This window comes from Phalaenopsis equestris, unplaced genomic scaffold (assembly GCF_001263595.1).
Source record: "Phalaenopsis equestris unplaced genomic scaffold, ASM126359v1 Scaffold000597, whole genome shotgun sequence".
Classification (NCBI taxonomy): domain Eukaryota; kingdom Viridiplantae; phylum Streptophyta; class Magnoliopsida; order Asparagales; family Orchidaceae; genus Phalaenopsis; species Phalaenopsis equestris.
Window position 1 is genome coordinate 162,441 of NW_018165037.1, and position 20,246 is coordinate 182,686.

The window sequence follows — 20,246 nt, forward strand, 5'->3', positions numbered from 1 at the left end:
TTCCTGCTGTCTTCTCTAAGACCAAGGTGATTCCTTTGGTTTCAAAAATATAGATACGCTTTAAGCTACATGGGTAAACTTTATATATATATATATATATATTTAATGAACACGACCATGTTATATTTCATTTATATTGGAAGCAGATGAAGCAGAGCATGCTATTAACTCATTTGATTGTTTGATACTTTGTTTCATGCCTTTTTTTGTCATATCAAATCGAACTAGTAAACTATCGATTGGGTTTGGGTTTCAATTTTTCGAAGAGGGGCACAAATTAGTTTTTTTTTTACATATTCCCTTCTAATTTTGGTTTGATCAATTTAGTTTTACCAAAATCTTGATCGTTCCAGTCTTTTAGGTTTTGGATTTTTGTTGTTGTCTTTTTGCCCTTTTGAATACAAATTCATCTAAATTGATGAAATGCTCTCTCATAGAGGTTGTTTGGTAGCAAGATTTAACTTAAATCCTGCCATAAATGTTATCTTTAAATTATGTGGGTTCTTAAGGGTCGGTTTGGAGCACCTGTAGTTGTTTGAATAAGCAGTTGTTTAAAAATTTGCGGTGGTTATTATAATTTTTTTTTTAAAAGACCGCAGCTTTCTAACAACTACCGTAGATAGCTAGGCTTGGTAGGAAAATGAAGTTTTTAGCAGTAGCATTTTGAGAACACAAAAAAATTACAGTTTTGTCATATAGATGCGACACCGCACTGCCGCCCCAAATGCACCATAAATCTCATTTTTCATCTTCTTTGTCTTATGTCCAAGATTTAGTAAATCTAATTTGAAGATAGATTTATAGGATCTAGAGTAGCTGAGGTGAGCAAAGGCGGGTGGGATGAAGATGGAGAAAGACAACGGTTACCTTTCTCAATGGTTATTGGTATAAAGATGTGAGTTTCAGAGATCTTCATACAATGAGTTCTCATTGTTGTCGTCCCAGCTAGCTATAATTGTGACTGTATCGTGAGGGTTTGGTTAGACACAAAACCCTCTTTCTCCTCAATTTAAACCTCTATGCAAATGAAACTATTATCAAAGCTTTCATCTTTCAGCGTCGAGGGATGAGACGACAACAACAATATTCACCATTATAAACAATTATCGGCAGGCAATCCGACCTGCTATTCTCTCAAGCACAGGAATCCCCCATCTTTCTACAATCAGCCAGGAAACGATGTTGCAAGCGTGCTGGTGCGAGCGGGGATGTGGCCATGTTGGGCTTGTACGTGAGAAGAGAGCTGGCCGGGGGGGTGTCGACCGTTATTTTTTTTTTTGAAAGGGATGATTTTTGTAAAATATGAAAATAGTTTTGATGTAAATATGATTTTTGAAAATAATTTTTTAATTTTAAAATAGATGAGACCAAACGAGTCTCACATATTGAATAGTTTCGATGGATGAGCACTATATTACAAATAATACACTATCCCGAAGGATAAACATATCACTTGACAATAGGCTCAATCATTTATCACTTGATAGTATGCTCAATTATTTAAACTAAGAAGTTTATAACTCTTATCTGGCCTACTATGTATGGCCGACAAGTTCTTCTATCTAATATAAAGATTAGATAGGATTTATTTTTCCTGGATTTCAAGTTCCCTATAAAGGCAAGCCTCTATAATTAATTACATTTTAAATGATTGGGGTCACTTAAGAAGACTCTCGATTAATATCAGTGGTTTTACTTTCCAGATTTCAAAGTTTAGTTTTCCAAGATTGGATACGGGAAAATCAAACGGGAGCGACTCAAATATGAACAATTATTTTAGAGAATCCAAAGAATGAATAGTAGGAGATATCACAGATCCAGGGGAAACCGCAGTCCCAACTATCCTATTATTGACTTTATGTCTTTGAAATAATATTATTCAATGTTTAATCCTGCATTTTCTTTTAGGATTTAGGAATTACATTCACACGATATTTGATCGTGCGATAGCCTAAAAAGATATGAGGATTTACACCGTACCGGACAGTAACCTCAGAATCCTAAAAGTGTTATGACTTATAATTGCACAACTCTTGCACAACAGTGTTGTGCAAAAGTCCTAAAGATAATATAAGGGTTTACGTCGCGCTAGGCAAACCACCTCAAAATCCTATGGTGTGCAAAAGTCCTAAAGATAATATAAGGGTTTACGCCGCGCTAAGCAAACCACCTCACACCTCAAAATCCTATGGATTATTTAAACTAAGGAAAGTGATTAGTGATATGAATTTATTTTGACGTTGCTCTTCTAAGTGTCTTCGTCATGCTGCCCACGGTGTTCGCTCCAAGCACCTCGTCATAGCACATTCGGGTTTCATATTTATTGTTGAGTTTTTCTTACACTAAGGTATAGTGTGTAACAAAACAATAAAGCATGCGGTATAACAAGAAAAGAACAGTAGAATGTGCGACATAGAAGAGAAAGAACAGTACAGTATGCTATGAAGTAAAATGCTGTAATGTAAATCAAACATGTATATCTGGGAGGTCTGTGGCTCTTTTAAGCGAGCTAGTATACACTGTATAAACAAAAAAAACATTGCCTGGAGAACTCGATGAACTCGACATATGACCTACAATGAAAAACTCGAGAAAAATTGACAAATGACTCACGACGGAAAACTCGAGAAAAATCGATATAAGAAAATTTTCAAAATCTCGGGAAGATCCTGAAAAAAGGACCACGAGTTCTTTCCCCAAAAATTTCAATAAACCATACGAAAAATTCGAAAAGAGGGGACCGCAAGCACTCGGGTCGGGGCTAGACTCAAATAATATATATTTGTACTTAAGGGACGTCGAAGATTACTATCGGTCACCCAGATGTATAGAGTTTGTCACTCAACCCCCGCCACTCAACTGGAAGAGTATCCTACTAAACCTAACTTAGGAGGGTATTCCTTAGCCCGGTATCGGTAATCAACAAGTAGACAACCAAGTTGTAACACATTTAAAATTTATATTTTAGCATGCACATGAATTTCAGATATACAAAAAGGAAGTTGTATCAATTTTGTAGTGAAAATATTTTTATAAATATTGTATCTATTCCTATCATGTTTGTACTTATCAATTTTGAAAAGTATAGTTGTCAATGAGTCAATTATGTCGTCGGGCGTAGGATCGCCAACAACCTAAGAAGGTACGGGTCCCCCGCTAGTCTTGTGTTAGTGAATGATACTATCATCTTACAGTTTATCAGATCCCAGGATTGGGTCCTGATGTCGTAGGATGGAATATCATTCTGCTCTACCACTGGTGTGTCTTTGTTATCATCGCCCTAAGCCCCAAAACAAAACCGACCTACTCGCGACATTGCATGATGGTTTCATATATAGCAAAAGACTATATATGGACACTTATGTATCAGACATAAGCACCGAAAACTGAACCAATACACAATTAAAAAAAATTATGTATCAGACATAAGCACCGAAAACTGAACCAAGACACAATTAAAAAAAGAATAAAAATGAGGATGAGAGAGATGAGGAACTGATCCATCCAAAAGATCGAAAAGACGAAGGGTGAATCAACCCTCAAAACTTGTAACGAAAAGATTTGAAAGGAGGGCTCAAGGTCCTTAAATCAATCCAAAAAAAATATCATTTTCTTAAATTTTATAACTGGATCAACCCAAGAAGGGTATCCCTTCCAAATCTTGTTTTGAACAGGTCAAAACGGGCCCAAATTAATGTGATAATTGTATAAACAACTCCACCACTGCCTACATATTCACACACTTAAGGCTAAATTTGAATGTGGCATTTATGTTATCCAAATTTTAATGTCAAGCCTCCAAACTCTTCCCAAACGACAATTTTATGAGTTTTCAAATTCTTTCATGAATCCAATTTTTATCAACTTCATGCTTTCCCAAAACTCCAAAAACGAAGTTTTAAGAGCCTCTCAAATTTCACAAATTGAATAGAAGAATGTAATCCACAAACGACCACCTTCAAAATTCCCAAAATATTGAAAACAATAAAGTCATCTAATTCCAACTCCAATCAAAAGCTTTCCATGTTATATGTTATATAAGCACGAAATAAGCACGAAATCATCCAAACAAAACCATATAAGTGCTCACGGCCAAGGGCAACAAAGTGGGGCACCCACCAACCCAACTTATCACATAGAAAAATCACAAGGTGAAACTCACGACCAAGGCAACAAGAAGAAGACCACAAGGGCAACTACTACAAGGTGAAGCTCACGGCCAAGGCAGCAAGAAGAAGACCACCACCAACTATTGCTCAAGGGTAAGGACATCAAAAGGACAACCCACCTCAAAACAAGCTCACGATCAGGGACCACAAAGAGAGCAGCCCAACCCCAAAAACAAGCTCACGGCGAGGGACCACAAAGAGAGCAGCCCAGCCCCAAAAACAGGCTCACGGCCAGGAACAACAAACGCAGCCAAAGACAGCAGCCAACACCACCACCCTCCAATTTGCCATATAAAGAAATCACAAGGTAATGCTCACGACTATGGGATTATGGGATAGTAAAGGAAAGCCACCACAGATATTGTCATTGTACTTCTTTGATATACATAAGAGAGTGAATGAACAAAATCCCATAAACTATTTAGATTGAAGTCATTTTATTGAGCAGACATGATGGCGAATTGATCCATTTATATCAAACATTCCCATATAGAAATGGATATTGAAATCATAAATTTTGGGATGACAAACTTGATTATTAATGACAATCCCAGGAGGTACGTTATTTAGAAGAACTCCAACCCAGCCGGGCCCAACAAAAGGGGCAAACAGAGTGACAACTTAAGCAAGCCGAACCCAATAAGGAAAACAAAACAGGGAGCCGTAAAAGGTAAATCGAGTCCAGCAAGAAGGGTAAGACAGGGAACTATAAAAGGTAAACCAAGCCCAACAAGAAGCACAACAGAAATAGAATTTCAGCCAAGATCACATCCAACAGATGGAATAAAATGAAACACAATTTTAGCTCAAATAAACCCATAAAAAGGGACCAACGACAAATAAACCTCCGAGCCGAACTGAGCCCAAATTTCAGACCAAATCGAGTCCAATTAAATGTGAAAACAGAGAAATAACATTTTCAATCAAAATACAGCCCAGAAATAGCTAAAATCGTACGCAATACATGGGAAAAATCAGAGAAAAATTTCCAACAATAATCCATTTCCAAAGAGCTAAAACTAAACCTAATAAATGGGCCAAAACAGATAAAATTATTTCCAGCAAGGATCAAACTCCAAAGACCTAAAACTGAACCCAACAAATGGGTCAAAACAGATAAAAATATTTCCCTACAGATAAAAATATTTCCCTTGAATATTTCCCTTGGAGCCTTATATTTCAAAGTATTGTATCCAGCATATGTTTCAAATAGAAACAAATAACAGGAAACATATAAGTATGCATGAATCCCTAAAGCCAACATGCCAAAGCATCGAAATGAATTCCAACATGTAATTGAACAAGAATATCAATAATAAAAAGCTTCAACATTTCATTTTTACCATGTATTCCATAGAGCAATAACTAAAGCTTTCCAAAATTTTATCCATCATACATCTTGAGCAGAGAAAGAGAACGCAGCCATATCATGCTCCATTTTTTTTTACTGTTTCTAGAAACTATCCATGCTTAGATCGCACAACAGGCCTAAACTTTACTTTCACATGCTTTAGAAGAGAAAAGAAACACTTTCAGGTGCAAATCTGAATGATGCAGATTAGAGGGAAAAGAAAAATACCTCTTAATGCAGACTTAGAGTGAAACTTTAGAACAAATTTAAGAAAATGCTTCCTGTAAAAAATTTTTCTCCCAAAACCTTCGAGGAAGCAACGACCGACGAACACCCCAGCACACAAGAACCTAGCCGAGAAGGAAATTCGGCAGAGCCTCTTCTTCTAAAAGCCTCGAACAACAATTAATGAAAACCTCAGCCTTCCTTTCTCTCAAAAAATTTTCAACAACCCTTGGTAGTAAAAAATTTAGAACCTCTAGAATTTGATTTAAAAGATTGTGATAAGAGGAGCTCCTAAAACAAAGCGAAATCGGATGTAAAATCCTCAACCTCCAGCCTTCCTTTCTCTCAAAAAATTTTCAACAACCCTTGGTAGTAAAAAATTTTGAACCTCTAGAATTTGATTTAAAAGATTGTGATAAGAGGAGCTCCTAAAACAAAGCGGAATCGGATGTAAAATCCTCAACTTCTAGAATTTCGTGGAATTTAAAGGAATCAGCGACCTTGCACCGACCCTAGAATTTGATTTGCAAGATTGCGATAGAAAGGGCTCCTAAAGCAATGCGGAATCGGATGTAAAATCCTCAACTTCTAGAATTTGATTTGAAAGATTGCGATAAGAGACTCCTAAAACAACGCGGAATCGGATGTAAAAATTCTCAACCTCTAGAATTTGATTTGAAAGTTTGCGATAGGAGAGGCTCCTAAAGCAACGCGGAAACGAATGTAAAAATCCTCAACCTCTAGAATTTGATTTGAAAGATTGTGATAGGAAGGACTTCTAAAGCAACGCGGAATCGGATGTAAAATCCTCATCCTCTAAAATATTGATTTGAAAGTTTGCGATAGGAGAGACTCCTAAAGCAACGCGGAAACGGATGTATTGCGATAGGAGAGGCTCCTAAAGCAACGCGGAAACGAATGTGAAACGGATGTAAAAATCTTCAACCTCTAGAATTTGATTTGAAAGATTGTGATAGGAAGGACTTCTAAAGCAACGCGGAATCGGATGTAAAAATCCTCAAACCTCTAGAATTTAAAGCAACGCGAAATCAGATGTAAAATCCTCATCCTCTAGAATTTGATTTGAAAGATTGCGATAGGAGGGGCTCCTAAAGCAACGCGGAATCGGATGTAAAAATTCTCAACCTCTAGAATTTGATTTGAAAGATTGAGAATAGGAGGGGTTCCTAAAGCAACACGAAATCGGTTGTAAAATACTTCTGATTCTTTTACAAATCAAATTACTGAGGTCTAGAATTTAAAGCAACGCGAAATCAGATGTAAAATCCTCATCCTCTAGAATTTGATTTGAAAGATTGCGATAGGAGGGGCTCCTAAACAACGCAGAATCGGATGTAAAAATTCTCAACCTCTAAAATTTGATTTGAAAGATTGCGAATAGGAGGGGTTCCTAAAGCAACACGAAATCGGTTGTAAAATACTTCTGATTCTTTTACAAATCAAATTACTGAGGTCTAGAATTTAAAGCAACGCGAAATCAGATGTAAAATCCTCATCCTCTAGAATTTGATTTGAAAGATTGCGATAGGAGGGGCTCCTAAAGCAACGCGGAATCGGATGTAAAAATTCTCAACCTCTAGAATTTGATTTGAAAGATTGAGAATAGGAGGGGTTCCTAAAGCAACACGAAATCGGTTGTAAAATACTTCTGATTCTTTTACAAATCAAATTACTGAGGTCTAGAATTTAAAGCAACGCGAAATCAGATGTAAAATCCTCATCCTCTAGAATTTGATTTGAAAGATTGCGATAGGAGGGGCTCCTAAAGCAACGCGGCATCGGATGTAAAAATTCTCAACCTCTAGAATTTGATTTGAAAGATTGTGATAGGAGGGGTTCCTAAAGCAACACGAAATCGGTTGTAAAATTCTCAACCTCTGGAATTTGATTTGAAAGATTGCGATAGGAGGGGCTCCTAAAGCAACACGGAATCTGATGTAAAATCCTCAACCTCTATAATTTGATTTGAAAAATTGGGATAGGAGGAGCTCCTAAAGCAATGCGGAATTGGATGTAAAATGCTCAACCTCAGTAATTTGATTTGTAAAAGAATCGGAAGTCTTAACATCTATTGAAGGGAGTCTCACATCGATCCTTGGAAATTTGATTTTTGAAGGATTTGGAAGCCTTAACATCCATTGAAGTGGGTCTCATACTGATCCTCGAGAATTTGATTTTTATGAAAAATTTGTGGGAAGTTTGTAAAATTCTTATGAAACTTGTATAATTTATGAGAGTTGGGAAAAATGTATGTAGTAATTTATGTAGTGTAGAATTTTGTGAAATTTTATGTGAAATTTGTGACAATTTATGCAGTGTGGAGAATGTATGTAGAAGTTCGTGAAGTACGGAGAAACTAAACTAGCTCGGATGACCGATGGGGACATTACATCCGAACTAGATTTAGTCAAGAAATGATGACCGTCAAGGAAATTACGCCAAATCCTTGGAAAAAATCGGTCAAATTGGGAAAGAATGTCGGAGACTTAAATCAATCCCAAGAGGTGATTGAAGAAAATGTCTATGCAATAAGAGATGTGGTTCCGTAGAACCAGTCAAGCCTCATTCACACGAGCAATAGGACCCAGAGTTCTTGTGGGAGGAAACTTCAGACCAAGAGAAATGTCGTGAAATGACGCTGGTGATAAGTCGAGAAGGCTCAAGTTGACCAGGTCGAAATTTGAAGTGATGTTCCAAATTTTGAATTATTTTGATTATTTGGTTTCGTGATGTGTTTCATTTCATTTTGATGTTGAGATTTATTTGATCTTGAATCTTATTTTATTGCATTTATTTTAAAATTTGGACCCAATTTTAGACAGGTGCAACATTCGTGTTTCTAAGAACAAAGTTGTCTTTGAAACACCGAGATGCATAGTACTTATCGAGGTATTATCCACTGACTGGAGACGTGTAAAAATAACACATTCTTTAAGATACTATCAGAATTATATTCTATCAAGTAGACATAAAGATATGATACTTCTAAGGACGTCACAACTCGAGAGGTTGCAATCTTATACCGTCGTTTTGGCAGTTGTCTTTTCTTTATCACCGATTTTGTAGAGATTTTTCACATTGTCCTGAGGATTCATTTTGACGTTCTTCGAATTGATGTCGATGTTGAATCTTCTGGGCACCGAAAGATATGACTTCAGGTAGAATTTTCGTTAATTGCTAATAACATAGCCATTTACTTTAATTCTTTCTTCCTGGGCGTAAGCAGTTCTCAGAAACTTTGCTCATGTGATTAAAACTTTTTTCTTTTAACGTTGATATTTCTGAGTCAATTAATAGCCGACCAAAAGACACAAGATCACTTAACTTTTTCATGAGTGTAGTATCAGGAGAATTCCCTTAAGAGAGCTTTCAAATTTTATTAATTAAAGGAGAATTCACACACTAATTTTTTATTTTATGCTCATCTCAAGCTTTTTCTCATGGAACCCTTTTTTCTTTTTTTTCCTCTCCTTTTTTTTTAGAATTACTATATCTAGTAGAGCATATTTTAAAGATTTTGAATGTCTGAACTCTCTTAATTAACAATTCTCAAATATTTCTTAAGACGAATTATGAGATATTATAACTCGTTCGAAAGCTAGGACCCAATCACTTGGCAGAAGATTAAAAAGCTCATGATATTCTTAGTCGACTACTCGCATTTCAACCACACTATCTTATTTTGAAATCAACTTAGGTCCCAGTCCAAAATCTTTAAAGTGAAGGACCTAGCTATTAGAGCATTAATTTCACTTCCCCCGAAATCATAATTTCTTTCATAATGCTGAAATTTTTATCTTGGATTTCTTCCTTTCTCGATTGTCTTGTTAATGAACTCCGAATGTTTTGTTAACCGTGTTTTCCAATCATTGAACAGTTCTGAAAAACAATAAGTTCTTTCTTTATTTTATTGCGGTGGGAGGGAAGAGACAGATAAACATTAATCCAGCTAATATCCCATTTAAACAACAATAATAGTACAATAGTAGCCAAAAGGCATTTCATTCGTTGGCAGTTGCGTAGGAATAAGTTGGAACAAACTGATCGACCGAAATCATATTGATAGACACTCTTTAAATATTCTTCTAGGATCGTTACGTCCCTATTCTTGAAATTTTCCTCAAGCTAGTCTTTGAAACTGCAACGCTCTTCTATGGTGTATCCAATGAACCTGTGGTACGGGCAATATCTCGGATGTCTTTTCTTGTTGACCTCGTCAGGCTTATTTGGCTTGGTCAACCTGAACTTGGAATTCTTGATTAAACTGTGGAGCATCTTTTTCGTTGCTTCATCTTTAAAATTCATCTTTAAAAGAGTATAATCTTTAAAAGAGTATAACCCATTTGATCGAGTGTTCATGATTGGAACTTGTCTTTCATATGTCTGGTAAGGTCTCAGTTGAGATGATTGTTGAGATGAGTGATGAGGACGTTGGAAGGTTTGTTGATGTCGTTCGGCTTGTATTTGCAATTGTCGTTTTCCCCTGCCAACCACAACAACTATCCCAGATTTCTTCTCAGATGTCTTTAATGGCTCTAGCTTCCTAGTTTTCTCAAAAAACCCAAGATGTTTTGCTTCTTCTTGAAGATTCCTAACTTTTCTAAGCAGCTTTTCGAATGTTTTGATGATGAATCCCTTGAGTAAGAAACCCACTGGACCATGAATGCTCTTTAGAAGAATTTCAACTGCGTACTGCTCTTGGAGTTGTGGCTCACACAGTAGTCCATCAATGTTTCGGTTGGCTTCTGTAGCTCCACCAAGAGATCACCAACAGTGATATGGTGTTTAACTCCAACAAACCGCTTAACAAAGAGGTCTTCCAATTCTGCAAATGTTTTCATTGAGTCATTGGGCAGTTCAGCGTACCAGTCAAAAGCGATTCCCGAAAGACTGCTAAAAAATTGACGACACAAAAACGTATCACTACTCCTGTGTTGCCACAACTTGCTCGGAAGTGTGCAACATGTTGTCGGGGGTTTCCCGTTTCATCAAATGTCGTGAACGGCAGTGGTATGAAACCCTTAGGGTATTGGATGTTATCAAATTCTTCAGGATAGGGTCTACCATTTAGAATCAATGCTCCTCCTTTTGATTGAGTCAGAGCTTCTCTCACCTGTTGTTCTACCATTTGTTTAATGCCTTTTTTCTGGTATTAATTCATGAACGGAGTTTTTCTTTGGTTGATCATCTTCATTGACCGAAGTGAATTCCTTCTTATCATCGACGATTTGGACGCTTTCTAAATGGCTTGCCCCGGGGGTACTATCGGCGATGGCTGTGATTGTCCTTGAATAGTGGCTATAGTAGTCGTCATTTCTTCTAGTGGTTCTCTCATCTAGTTGATCTGTTGTTGAATGGCTCTTTGCAACTCATCCACGACATTCTCCTCAGTGGGTAAAGGAGCATCGCACGAAGATAAGATGGCTCTGGTCTCAATGACGTTGATTTCTGCGAATCCCTCTATCTCATATTCTGACGGGTCGTAGGGTTCATCACCCATATCTTTTCTTCATTCTTCAGATAACCGTGCGATGTCGGCTCGAAGCTTTTCTAATGTATCCTCGATCAACCTTCTTTTGACAACTTTAAGGTCAGTTGGAGAGTTTTGATGAGCTTCACGTCTTTTGCTGCTTTTGCTGAGCATTGGTGTTGGTGTAGTTGTGTAGAAGTCAGATGGAGCAACTGGATTAGCCGAAATCATATTGATAGAACCTCTTTCAGGCTCTGTCAAATATTCTTTCGAAATTACTATGTTCCCATTTTTTAATTTCTTCTTGAGCCATTATTTGAAGCTGATACAATTCTTTATAGTGTGTCCGAGCAGTCTGTGATAGGGGCAGTAGTTGGAATGATCTTTCTTGTCGACTTCCTTCGGCCTCTTTGGCTCTCGTATTCTGAATTTGGGACTTTTAATCAAATTCTGGAAGATCTTTGCTATAGCTTCTTTTCTGAAAGAATATACTTTGTCCACCACTGCCACCATCTCAGATTTTACTTCGAATGTCGTCACCGGCCTTGGATCATTACAGAGAGAAGGTGGTGGTGATGTGGTAGCAACCTCATAGACTCAGAGACTCCATCCTCTCCGTAGGTAGCAGACAACTGGTGAAACCTACTCCCCATGCGTAGAGGTGAGGTATCACGTAATCTTATCTCATTCAGTCGGAGGGCGGTGTTAGTAGTAGTCAACTTTATGACTTTCGCTTTCTCAGCCCTTAGAATTTTCTGGTTGCGCCTCATTTCTTGTGTCTTGGTCAGTTGCACGGACTTTGAATTGGACCCAAACTCAAATACAGAAAACGGCGGGGCAAAAGTATTGACTGACACTTCTTCATATAGAATCTCTTTTTAAATTGGACCCAATCTCAAATACAGAAAACGGCGGGACAAAAGTATTGACTGACACTTCTTCGTATAGAATCTCTTTTCTCATATAGAATCTCTTTTTCTTTGTTTAGTGGAACAGTTGGTGTAGTCGTGGTGAATCCGGTGGCAGAAGCAGAAACAATCCTGGGAGCAGTCCCTACGCTCTTAGTGGCGGACTTTTCAGCAATAGCAGAATTATTTTCAATCAACACCCTCTTCAGAGGGTGAAATTCCTTAGCAAACTTCATGTTAAACTCCACCACAGGCTTGACGACTTGTCCATTTCAGGTTTTATTACGTCAACAGCGACATTCCCAAACTTGGCTTCAATATCGTCGAATCCTTGTCCAAATTTAATGACCGCCAAGTCAGGTAGCTCATTCTTGCTAACATCAAACAGCACTCCAGTGGCGAAGAAAAGATCAACTTTGGTGAAGACATTATCTCTGTCATTTGAAAAAAATTACGGAAGCTAGTGACGTTCAATGTCTTGCAATTTCAGCGGCAATACTCAAGTTAATGCACTTGTCTTATGAACTGTGTATCCTTTAAAATTTATCCATGTGAATTTTGTCACAAAATTTATGATTTGTTTTGTTTTGAAATTTTGATGAAATTTCGTTTTGTTTGAAGTTTAAAAGGAATATTGTGAGAGTGGAATTTTAGAGTCAACTCGTTCACAAGTTAAGATCAAAGAGGAATGAAGCATTGGACCTACTTTAAGAATTGGAGGGTCTCGGCCTCGCATCGACTTCGTTTTGATAGACCACTCCTAATCTACCACACCTATTGGGAGTACTCCCCACTAAACCCTAGGGATTCCTGAATCCGTCTGCTTAAGGATTTTTAAGCAAATAGTCCTGGAATCCAAGAAGAGTTGATTATACTGGCTTAAGGAAGAAATAAACACAGTATGTCAACATAAGAACAACAGTCTGGCCCACAAGGGACATGAGCACACTACCGATTTTTGAAAAGAAAACTACCTGATCAAAGAATGGAGAGAGAAACTAGTCCCCAGCGGAGTTATCAGAATTTGTCGACCGTTTTTTTTTTTTGAAATATGAAAAGTGAGAATTTTGGTAAAATATGAAAATAAATTTAATATAAATATGATTTTTGAAAGTAGTATTTTAATTTTAAAATAGATGAGACCAAACATGTCTCATATATTAAATAGTTTAGACAGTTGAATGTGATACCACAAGTAATACACTATCCCGAAGGATAAGCATACATGTATTACTTGTGGTATCGCGCTCAACCATCCAAATTATTTAATATGTGAGACTCGTTTGGTCTCATCTATTTTAAAATTAAAATACTACTTTCAAAAATCACATTTATATTAAAATTATTTTCATATTTTGCCAAAATCATCCCTTTTCATATTTCTAAAAAAAAATGGTCAACAGGGGGTAGATAGCTGGATCGATAGGCGGGAGAATCAATGAGTTGGATTTTGTCTGGGAATTATGGAAGCTAGACTTTCGTGAATTCCCAAAATTTGGACATGCATGTGCATTTATCTATGCTATCTCAATTAAAGTTTTATTGGGCCAAGCTTGGCTTGTTAGTCACATCATTGATTTTGAGTGCTCAATCCAAGGAAAAAAACAATTTGATTTTAAGTCCTTCGAGTTGATTTATTAGCCTATATTTATATATATCGTCCATTTAAGAGATGAGAGTTGGGATGATTTTGAATTTATAAATTACAACTTTAATCTACTTATTTATGTATAATTATTAGGTGGAGGGACTTATATATAGTTTAGTTTTTAGTCTTTCATGATTTTTAATAATCTTTAATAATCTTTTACCTTTTTTCTTCGACATCTTACTTTGATGTTAGTATATTAATTATTACTTAATGTTTTTTCTTTAATTTAATTATTTAAATATGAGGCTTAAACCTTCATACCTCGAGGCTTACACTTACTCTCATAAAAAGAAAATGCCTCATCTTACTTTTATATGATGAGAACATCGTCAAAGTAATGAATTATGTTTATTAATCTCAAACAAATTAAATTTGGCAAGCTTAGTTTTTAATTTCAAGAATCTCTACTTGTTTGTTTGAAATGGTGTTAAAGTTTATAAATTTCCTATTTTCTTTGCACAATTTCAAAACTTACTTTTATGTGATGAGAAGATCATCGAAGTAATGAATTATATTTATTAATCTCAAATAAATTAAATTTGGCAAGCTTGGTTTTTAATTTCAAGAATCTCTAATTGTTTGTTTGAAATGGTGTTAAACATACTTTTGTCCTTTTTTTTGGAAAATTTGAATTCAAAACTCTTGCGTGGAAATTGAATACCAGCGATCAGAAGTGATAATCAAACAATCGTTTAATAATGCTTAAAATGTTTATTAGAATAAATTTAATTGTAATAAGCCCAACAAGGTGTCCGATGGGTTATCCATAGCACTAGTCATGATTTAAATTTCTTGAACAATGTTCAATTAGATAAATTCATTTGATTACCATAAGACGGAGACATAGTATTAAAGATTGTGTGACACAACTTAGATGCAACAAGAGATAAAAAAAATGAATTACACTCCAAGATACTAGATTCTTCTTTCAAATAATTTTTTTTCGTAGTAGACCAGAGAATTATAAGGTTTATCCATTTTCAAAAACCACCATTAGCTTCTTGCTAGATGGGAGCTTAGCGTTTATGTGATCTTTTCATCTCTTACAACTAGTAATATTAAAATTTTCATAGGCTAAGTTCAAAATGGCATGATTATGAGTTAAAGGGATTTTGTTATTTATATTTTCTTAAGTTGTTTCAAGTCCTTTCTTACCTTGGTTTTCAAAATAGTCAAAATTTGGAAAGCTTTGAGGAATATGTTTATTTTGAGACATGCAGATGCTATTGGGATTATGTTAGTTGAGATTGGAAGAGCCTGGGCATCAGCTTGAGCACTCTATTTCTAAGTTAGAATTTATATACTTTCTATTAAAGCTTGTGTGATTTGTAGTGTTTTACTAGTAAAAAAACATAGCTAGTTTCCATTAATAAGGTGGTAAAGCCAAAATACTTTTGGCGGGGACATGGGACTTTGAATAAAAGAAAGTTTGGTATTGTACATCGATTGAAGTTAAAGAACCTGATATACCAGTGATTAAACCTGTATTCAACCCAATAGCTTATGCTAATGACTAAGGGCCAGGCACTTGATATTTTAATCCAAAATATTTTTCAAATGTTTGACATCGAACTAGACATGATATTCTCACATGTCATAACAATCTTCTTTTCAAGTTAATGCACTGTGCATTGTCCATCAATTATGTTAAATGATAGCTTTGCAGTATTATCAAGCATCGTGCATTAAGTGCTCGCTCGATAACATGTAGTCATTCTGGGAGTTAACCATTCGATTCAGTCAAATCATCTGTCATGATAGCACTTTATAGGGATTAAATAATTGAGGATTACCACAGTTTGGTCGGATATATTAATGGTCAATCTTATTTTCAATCCAAAAATGTAGATTTTGAGTGAGGTCCAATAATGTCGTATTTTAATGTCAACACCTTCTTCAATTATTTGATGTGAGGCTAAATCAATGCTTTCACATGCCTTAACAAGTAAGAGAATAATAATTATTCTGAAGACATCTCTTGCATTAAGGAAGGCACTAGCAAACTCATGATTATGCAATTGTTGACTAGTCCGTTACAATTCATGAATTGATTTTCTTGCCTATCTAACCTTGTTAATAGATGTGTTAAGAAATTAAGTTTGAATTGTCGATATCCAAAACTCAAATTTTAAGTTGTCGGGTGTGGCTCTGGGCTGGTTGAACTTTATATGAACTTGATGAACCTCAACTTCGATGACTTTAATCAGTTAATTTTTTGTTAACACAATTTACTTTCATGCAGCTTTGCGTGCACTGACAAGCCCATATCATTGCTTGAACTAAATTGAAGTTCTAGTTTGGGCTTTAGTTGTGCCAACATCTCTACTTAATTGCATAAATTTGTGCGTAGTTCTATGGTGATATACATATGTTTGTATATGTGTGTGAGAGGCTATTCAGGCTTAACTGAACACATTCTAGCAAGCTTCGTCATTTCAAAAATTATTGAGTTTGGCCTTTTTCTTGTGTCTTCATTCAAAATGAATTGATATTGGTACATGACAACTCTGGATGAGAGTGTCCGTATTACAATTATGTGAGTAATATGAATACATGCAAACAAAATTGAGGATTCAAATTTTAGAAGTCACAAAAATATAAATATGAACAAGCAATTCTTGAGCTGAAATATGATTTGATTGAATAATACGAGAATATCAACAAGGATTTCAAAAGACATTTGAATTCAATTTATATGAAATGGATTTGTGATGCGTCCATTGTTGAACAAAATCAAGATGACTGAGCAAATTCATTTCAAATTATGTAAATGAAATGAAGCAATTAAAAGCAATATCAGGATATGAAAAATTTGGCCTCTTGCGGGTGCATGGAGATGACTTCTTCTGAATTTAATAGTTGCATTTGTACAACTCTCAAATAAATCACACATCAAACTTGCACTTGCAAAATTTAAAATAGAAATAGATCTTTTTACATACCCAAATTTTTTTTGATAACATGTCTCAAAACACTTACATATAGACTTATAGATATGTTGGCATTGGATCATCTGAATCTAAGTTTAAATTAAATCCTAAATTCTTATCTCAAAGAAGCCAAACACTTTCATCCCATTAGCCAACGCCATCAAAGAATCTCAAATAACTCTTATTGAACTCTTAAAGGCCTTTGTTAGTACAAGTGTATCACTTCTCGTCTTAGAACACATGTAAATACCACAAATTCATGATCCGTCAAGAGGCAAGCGTAACATCCTGCCATAGTTTCATAATTTAAGTAACCACAACCCAAAACAACAACTATTCTAGATTTAGAGATAACAGAAAGAGCAATACCAATGTGCTCTTCAAACTATGTTGGGTTGGTTCAGAGATGTATTCATGTTTGACATTTCCCATATACATCCTGTACAGCTCACTCCCCCTGTTGTGGGTTGTGTTTGGCTTTTGTTCAACTTTGTTTTTTGGCTTTGAAACATTTCTTACATAGCTTTGAGCATGTGTTTGGGTGTTTCGGAGCTGTCTTTATGTTTGAAGCTTGTTTGAAACGGAGGAGAGACAATTTTAAGTGTCCACGTTTCATAGATCATCATTGATTTGATTCTATTTGTTTAACAATTCATCAAAAGCAACATTGTTAAATTTCCCACCCTTTACGACCTGTTAAGATACCTCGATAATTTATCCTATTTCTTAGGAATATTTTGCCATATTGTAGAATCTTGATGACGACTCAGGGCAACGGTTTCTATTTTACAATTCTCACAACACTTATTATGAATGCATGCTTATAGGGGTGTTAATTTGGGTTAGCGGGTTGGGTTTGGGAACGACAAAATATGGCTGAATTTGTAGATAGTCAGCTTTAACTTTATCCATATATTAAATGAGCCTAAAGTCCTAAATTGAGATTGATCTCACGATATTATAAACACTTAATTCATGTTGTGCTCTGTTAACTTGACTCAAAATGGATATGATTACTTAATTTGGGCACAGCTAAAAAAATAAAAAAATAAGTTCAATTTATTATGATTTTTAAATTAATAAAGATTCAAATGTTTGTGGGTTGACTTGATTGTGATATGGTCTGGGTACATTTTTTTCTTATAAGTCTCATAAGTTGACCCAAATCTAGCATGAATCTTTCATGGTTTGAGCTGAACCAAATTTTTTTGTTAGATTTGGTTAAGATTTTATGTTTGACCCAATATTGCACTCTTGCATGTAAAAAAAAAAAATTGTTGATTTACAATTTACATTTCACCAAATAGTTTAGCCGCTTGATTTCTTTAAATGTAAGCAAGCAATACTTAAATTAGAACCCAATTAATATTGGCATGATCAAAATAACCTTGAAAAATTTTTAAGCTATAAAATGCGGACATTTGTCTTTAATTTTCACAAATTGATTTTTGCTGCGTCAATTTTTGAAAGAAATTAAGAATACTAAGCAAAACTGTATTAACTTATGGAGTGGAATTAGAACATTTTACAAAATCACTGGGAAGAAAAATTGGGGCTATTGTCGGTGCAAGGTGGTAACTGTTCATTTTGAATTTGGTTTTAGGATTTGTACTGCACTCTAGGGAATCAGACATCCAACTGACTTATAATATTGAAACTAAAAATAACTTTAATTGAAGCCCGAAGTTTTTAATTATATGCCTCATAACATCTATTGAGTGTATAGGGTTATCATAGGATCATTTTAATCCAAGTTTGAATTAAATCCTAAATTCTTATTCGAAGCTGGAGGAAAAAATAAAAGATAGGCTAATCCTCTCAACCTACACCATCATCCAACTCTTACTGAATTCTCGAAGCTCTCTGCTAGGATAAATACTATACTGCTAGCGCAAAAACCATAAATACCACACGCAAATACCTCCATCCAGGAAAGCTTGCAAGAGCCTGGTTTAGTTTTCTGCTACAGTTCCACAAAGTCAAGCGTCCACCATCTCAAAATAGTGATTCAATTGTGAAGAATAATTTCAAAATTCTACAATCCAAAGCCAAATCATGTAATCCAGAAGGTCCACCGCCAATCAAAAGGAGAAGCTGTGGAATAAATCCAAAAGTGACTGCAACAATCCTGTTTCTGATACAATTCAACCGGTTCTTTATTTCTGTAATCTGGGTGTGACGGTTTTGCTTGTTCTGAGTAGTTTTAGTATGTCTATAATTGAAGTTTGAACTTCTTCACTGCAAAATGTATTCTTTAGAATGAAATAAACATTTTAATGGCTTTCTGCTTGCTTATTCATGTTTATCCCAGCATTATCTTTATTCTTATTGTGATCAAGTTGAGCTAAACTACTGCAATCTTAATTAACCATTGAACAACAACTGTTATCAGACTTTTTTTTCATCAGTTAATCCTAATGTCAGCCATAGGGATGCTTGTTTACAATTTCAGGTTTCATGTATTTCTGAACTCATCATAATCTCGATGATTGTATGAGCCAGGAAGCCTTTTTACATGTATTTTATGTTTGAAAATTTTAAGTATTTATACTTTGAAGGGTTGAATGCAATATTGTGATTTTCTAACTATCCGGTACATTTTCTTCATCAGTTTCTCGTTCTGGATGAGGCGGATAGAGTTTTGGATGTTGGTTTTGAGGAGGAACTAAGGCTAATTTTTAAGTATTTGCCTACAAGTCGGCAGACTCTTTTATTTTCTGCAACCATGACAAGTGAGCTGCAAGCGTTGCTTGAGATATCTGCAAATAGATCATACTTTTTTGAGGCATATGAAGGTTTTAAAACAGTTGAATCTCTCAAACAACAATACATCTTTATTCCTAGGAATGTGAAGGAGGTCTATCTCATCCATGTACTGTCAAAAATGGAGGATATGGGCATTAGATCTGTCATGATATTCGTTTCTACATGCAGGTATTTATTCTTAAATGATTAAAAGCTTTACTTTACATATTTTTACATTATTCATGAAGATACAGCATATATGAAATTTATTTATAATTTTATTGATTGCTCCTAACTGAATTTCACATTGGCTTGCAATGTTCCATTTTTTCTAATTGATTTGCTTACTATTTTAATGAAATGTCAATAGACTTAAGCAATAATGTCATCATTTGAACACGGAGGCAAAACTGAAGGGGTATTGTTAGGCTTTGTTTGGCGCAGTTGTAGCTTCCCAGCTTTTCAGTTGCAGCCGTGGAAAGCTGCGGGGGGGAAACTGACTGTCTGTTTGGTGCAGCTGTGTGAAAACAGCTGTGAAGTAGCTATTTTGGAGAAATGGTCTGTTTGGTGCAGCTGTGTGAAAACAGCTGTGAAGCAACTATTCTGGAGAAATGGTCATGCTGCCCCTGTTTGTTAAAACTGTTTAAAAGAAGACTGTAACAGCTACATTTTGACATTCTACAGGACAGAATGTTCATATACCCTCACTTCTAAAAGCTTCTGAAGCATAATAATTTAAACAGAACAGAATGTTCATATACCCTCACTTCTAAAAG

The 20,246-nt window shown here is 35.5% G+C and overlaps 1 protein-coding gene across 1 annotated transcript in view; it reads left to right on the plus strand.

The window, feature by feature from the left end:
• The window catches only part of LOC110029591 (DEAD-box ATP-dependent RNA helicase 36), a 43,876-nt gene that overhangs the window by 2,385 nt on the left and 21,245 nt on the right, over positions 1–20,246 (plus strand). Inside the window, exons 3-4 of the mRNA XM_020731944.1 lie at positions 1–26; positions 19,337–19,659. Of these exons, the coding sequence (XP_020587603.1) occupies positions 1–26; positions 19,337–19,659 (349 nt within the window). The remainder of the gene's footprint in view (positions 27–19,336; positions 19,660–20,246) is intronic.